At 54.9% G+C, this 5,559-nt stretch overlaps 1 protein-coding gene across 1 annotated transcript; it reads right to left on the minus strand.

Moving 5' to 3' along the window:
- Positions 1-2,041: 2,041 nt before the first annotated feature.
- LOC132567823 (E3 ubiquitin-protein ligase RNF182-like) lies at positions 2,042-5,289 on the minus strand (the record flags this gene model as incomplete). Its single annotated transcript, XM_060233506.1, has 2 exons — positions 4,733-5,289; positions 2,042-2,063 (listed from the first exon to the last, which is right to left on the minus strand). Coding segments are annotated over exons 1-2 (579 nt in total), but the record flags the coding sequence as incomplete, so codon positions are not given.
- Positions 5,290-5,559: the final 270 nt, after the last annotated feature.

Consider the following 5,559-nt stretch of genomic DNA (forward strand, 5'->3'; position numbering starts at 1 on the left):
GTGAATCCGTCATTTTTAGCTTTCAATGTCTAGTTCTGCAGTTTTGGGTTTCATATCATTTTAATCTGGTTTTTAACTGCTGATTGACTGCTTCTTTGATGTAACCTCCCCTGCGCCTGTTCTATGGGAAGGGCAGGCTATAATCGGAATAAAGTAAATAAATAAAACCATAGTTTTTTTTTTATCATATCTAGGGAGTAGGTCCAATATATCCCAGTGTTTGGATATGCTCTTACCGAGGCTGCCCGTGGTACTGAAAAGGTCTCGGCAGGGAACCCAGACATCATAGACCCATCGTATTGGACCTGTGTTTTCCTCTGCTGACCAGAGCCAGAATCTGATCAAATGCCACCTTCTTATAGATTTGTGTTTTTACTGCGGTGTGGTTTTAAAATTGATTTTTTGTTAGAATCGTAATGATGCAACCCGCCCTGAGCTTGCTGCAAGAAGGGAAGGAGAGAAATCAAGTAAATGAACATGAACATCTGAAGCTGCCTTATACTGAATCAGACCCTCGGTCCATCAAAGTCAGTATTGTCTTCTCAGACTGGCAGCGGCTCTCCAGGGTCTCAATCTGAGGGTTTTCACACCTATTTGCCTGGACCCTTTTTTTGGAGATGCCAGGGTTTGAACCTGGGACCTTCTGATTCCCAAGCAGATGCTCTACCACTGAGCCACCGTCCCTCCCCATAATAAATAAATACTGAAATGGCAAAGTGGCACAGTGTGGTAAAGCTGCAGTACTACGGTCCGAGCTCTCTGCTCGCCAGCTGCGTTCGATCCCTGTGGAAGCTGGATTCAGGTAGCCGGCCCATGGTTGACTCAGCCCTCCATCCTTCCGAGGTCGGTCAAATGAGTCCCCAGCTTGCTGGGGGGAAAGTGTAGAGGACTGGGGAAGGCAATGGCAAACCACCCTGTAAAAAGTGTGCCGTGAAAATGTCGTGAAAGCAACGTCACTCCAGAGTCGGAAACGACTGGCGCTTGCACAGGGGACGACCTTGACCTTTAAAGTGCAAACCTCTCTGCCAAGCTCAAGGAAGAGATCTGCTCTGATCTGACCTCAGGTTATGCTGGTTGTGACCTGTGTGTAGGATCTCCTCTAGTGGGCAGGTTTCATTTCAGAACTAGAACCTCTTTTTCAAAAGTCTTGTATTGTAGTGCTGTTCCCCCAAGGGCTTTTTTATAGCAGGAGCTCCTTTGCATATTAGGCCACACCCTTCTTATGTAGTCAATCCTCCAAGAGCTTACAGAAGGCCCTGTAAGAAGGGCCCTGTAAGAAGAAGAAAAAGAAGATGACATTGGATTTATATTCCGCCCTCCACTCAGAGCGGTTTGCAATCTCCTTTCCCTTCCTCCCCAACAAACATCCTGTGAGGTGGGTGGGGCTGAGAGGGCTCTCACAGCAGCTGCCGTTTCAAGGACAACCTCTGCCAGAGCTATGGCGGACCCAAGGCCATTCCAGCAGGTGCAAGTGGAGGAGTGGGGAATCAAACCTGGTTCTCCCAGATAAGCGTCCGTGCACTTAACCACTACACCAAACTGGCTCTTGAAGGATTCCAAAACAAGGGCCTTGGAGGATCATAAAAAGCCCCGATTCCTCCTCATTCATAGAATCCTAGAGCTGGAAGGGACCTCTAGGGTCATCTAGTCCAACCCCCTGCACAATGCAGGAAACTATCGGTTTCACCACACACCGGCTTCCTCTTTTACAGCTTGTTATGGCAAACTGTCCTCAAAGATGGGTGTTTTTGTGGGTGGGTCAATTTGAGAGTTCAGCCCCCAGGAGCATCTCTTGCTAAAAGGACCAGGTCATTGGTGAAGTGAGAGATCTTTTTCTGCCTGAGGCTCTGGGGAGTGGCTGCCCAGTGGGGTCACCTGCACTGACTTTGATGGACCAAAGGTCTGAGGCAGCGTTAGACTGCTTTGTGTGTTCTTCATACCATCAATTACAAAATACACACTGATGTTTTCACCTCCTTTGTGGGCCTAGAATCATAGAGTTGGAAGGGACCTCCAGGGTTATCTAGTCCAGCCCCCTGCACAATGCAGGGAACTCACAGACACTTCCCCCTAACTTCACAGGACCTTCATTGCTGTCAGATGGCCATCTAGCCTCTGTTTAAGAACCTCCAAGGAAGGAGAGCACACCACCTTCCAAGGAGGAAGCCTGTTCCACTGAGGAATCGCCCTAACAGTCAGAAAGTTCTTCCTAATGTTGAACTGGAAACTCTTTTGATTTAATTTCAACCCATTGGTTCTGGTCCTGCCTTCTGGGGCCACAGAAAACAATTCCACACCCTCCTCTATAGCAAGGGTGGCCAACGGTAGCTCTCCAGTTGTTTTTTGCCTGCAACTCCCATCAGCTCCAGCCATGCTGGCTGGGGCTGATGGGAGTTGTAGGTAAAAAACATCTGAAGATCTACCGTTGGCCTCACCTGCTCTCTAGGACAGCCCTTCAAGTGCTTGAAGATGGTGATCCTGTCACCTCTCAGCCGCCTCCTCTCCAGGCTAAACACGCCCAGCTCCTTCAACTTTTATTTTTATTTATTACATTTGTATCCCTCCCCTCCCCTGATGGACTCAGGGCGGCTTCATAGGACTTGGTCTCCAGACCCCTCACCAGTCCCAGTCCCGATCAAGGTTCTGAGATCTGACCTGGCCCATCCGTGTCAGGGCCAGAATATCATGTAGCTCCCCCGAATACCTTTTCACATGCTCCGTTCACTCCAAAATTGCACTCTCTGCTTGGAAAGAGCCAGTGTGGTGGTGGTGGTTAAGAGCGGCAGACTAATCTGGAGAGCTGGGTTTGATTCCTCCCCTCTACAAGAAGCCAGCCTGGGCCAGTCCCAGTTTTCTCAGAGCTCTCTCAGCCCCACCTAGCTCACAAGGTGCCTGTTGCGGGGAGAGGAAGGAAAAGGTGATTGTAAACCGCTTTGAGATCCCTTAAGGTAGACAAAAGCGGGGTGCAAAAAAAATTCTACTCTTCTTCACTCTTTGCAGTTTTAGTTTCTGAAAAAATAAATCTTTTCAGTTATATTTCTGATAACGCTGATCAAGCGGCTCGTGAAACATGTCGGCATCTTTGCGTGGGATATCATAAAATGCATTCCCCCAGCCCCGCCCCCTCTGACCCTCTCCCTCTCATTCATTGCCTGCGCTCTCTCTGCAGCCCCACTATTGCCAGTCCACCGGGGCAGGGACATGATGTGCTTCTGGGAAGCATCGGGCAGCCTCTTCCTTGTGTTCCAGGGGCTTGGCCAGAGAGCCTGCCTGCCTTGCAGGATTCCGCCAAGAATACAAGCTGCATCCGACCTACGGGCTGAGGGCAGAGGTGAGGCAGGTGCTCCCAGGTGAGGTTGAAGGTGAGGAGGTCTTTCTTTGGAGAAACGCAGAGGCTCCATCTAGTTCTTTGGATAGCTTGGAGCTGGTGCTGAATCCATCCCAAGGGTGGAAGCTTTGGGATGATCCCGTCAAAGAACAGTTGAGTGTTTGTGGTTTTGCCCTTGTGAATTGAACCGGGGGTGGGGGGGGGGGAGAGAAATGTGGCACACAGGGAGCCCACCAGCTCTCAATTGCAAGTTGTCAGTAACAAACCTCCATACTGATAGATCCAAGCGGGCAACAAAGCAGGAGTCAAGTTCACCTTTAAGACCAACAAACTTTTATTTAGAGCGTCAGCTTTGAACATCTGAAGCTGCCTTATACTGAATCAGACCCTCGGTCCATCAAAGTCAGTATTGTCTTCTCAGACTGGCAGCGGCTCTCCAGGGTCTCAAGCTGAGGTTTTTCACACCTATTTGCCTGGACCTTTTTTGGAGATGCCGGGGATTGAACCTGGGACCTTCTGCTTCCCAAGCAGATGCTCTGCCACTGAGCCACCGTCCCTCCCCTGCTCTCCAGGCTCTCAAGCTGAGGTTTTTCACACCTATTTGCCTGGACCCTTTTTTGGAGATGCCAGGGATTGAACCTGGGACCTTCTGCTTCCCAAGCAGATGCTCTACCACTGAGCCACCGTCCCTCCCCTTTTGTGTGCTCTTAAGCCACTCCATCAGAGGAGGAATCCGGCATAGTGAGCAAAGCCCTACAGAGCTGAGCAGAGCCATCCAGAGCTGGTAGGCAGTGGCCCAGAATGCAACACGGTACAGATTTAAGAACCAATGACAGTGAAGCAAAATTATCTGGGAGGCAGTGGCCCAGAATGCAACGTGGTACAGATGCTCGTGCTACTCAGATCAAAGGTTTGCTCAATTTGCTAATTTCACTATTCTGCCATTGCACCATTTTACATTCTCAACCACTGCCTAATTTTGCTTCACTGTCATTGGTTCTTAAATCTGTACCGTGTTGCATTCTGGGCCACTGCCTACCAGCTCTGGGTGGCTCTGCTCAGCTCTGTAGGGCTTTGCTCACTGTGCCGGATTCCTCCTCTGAGGAAGTGTGCTTAGAGAGCGCATGAAAGCTGACGTCCTAAATAAAAACGGGTTGGTCTTAAAGGCGCCACTTGACTCCTGCTTTGTTCCAAAACCTCCCTAGTGCTGGCCGCGGGGAAGGCAGGGCTGCGGCACAGTTGCTCCAAATCCCTTCTTCTTCTTCTTCGCAGGCCAGGCCCCTTTTCCCGCTGGAGGCCCCCGCGCCCTCCTCTGCTGCTGCAAGCCCGCCGGAGAGGCCGCTGCCGCCGCTGGGAGCTGCTCCGGGGAGGCGGTGGCGGGCCAGGGCGCAGCCGGCGGCCAGCAGGAGGGTGGCGGGCACGAGGCTGCCCAGGGCGAGGCCCAGGGCGAGGCGCCGCAGCAGCAGGAGGTAGATGCCCAGGGGCAGGGAGCTGAAGTAGAGCAGGGCCAGCAGGCGGCGGGGCAGGGCGCGCCACGAGGCGGCCAGGGGGGCCGGGCTGGGGGGCCGGTAGAGGCGCACGACGTCGCGGAGGCCCAGGCCCGGGGGCGCGGCCAGCTCCTGGGGCACCTCGAGCAGGGTGAGCACCAGGCAGGCGGAGGAGCCGGGCAGGGGGCGCTGCAGGAGGCCCGGGCACAGCAGCACCTCCGGGGCGGAGGGGGCTTCCTCGTCGCCGTCGGGGGGCAGCAGCGGCAGCAGGAGGCTCTCCCGGCGGCAGAAGGGGCAGCGGAGGCGGCGGTTCCCCCCGGGCGAGTGGCCCCCCGAAGCCTCCTCGGCGGCCAGCCGGCGCAGGCAGCCCGCGCACACCCGGTGCTGGCACGAGAGCAGCTGCGGACGCCGGCCCGCCCCGTCGAAGGCCTCGTAGCAGATCCGGCACTCCCGCGGCGGCGGCGGCGACGACATGGTGGGGGGGGGGGGGGGGCGGCGGGAGTTGGAGGCCCGGCCTTGCCCTGCCGGGGGGAGAAGGGAAGAGAGCTGAGGCTCCACGCCGCCCGCCCCCTCGGCGCTCCCCCCCCCACACGGGACACGGAGGGGGGCGGAATCCCCCCCAGGGCGCACCTGCCCCCCTCCTTCTGCAGCACCTGCTGCGCTCCCCCCCCCCCGCGGCGAGGCCAGCCCCACAGGGAGGGAGGCAGGGAAGGTTGGGGGGGGGGGGAGGCACGCGTCTCTTCA

This window comes from Heteronotia binoei, chromosome 2, assembly GCF_032191835.1.
Source record: "Heteronotia binoei isolate CCM8104 ecotype False Entrance Well chromosome 2, APGP_CSIRO_Hbin_v1, whole genome shotgun sequence".
NCBI classification, from domain to species: Eukaryota; Metazoa; Chordata; class Lepidosauria; order Squamata; family Gekkonidae; genus Heteronotia; species Heteronotia binoei.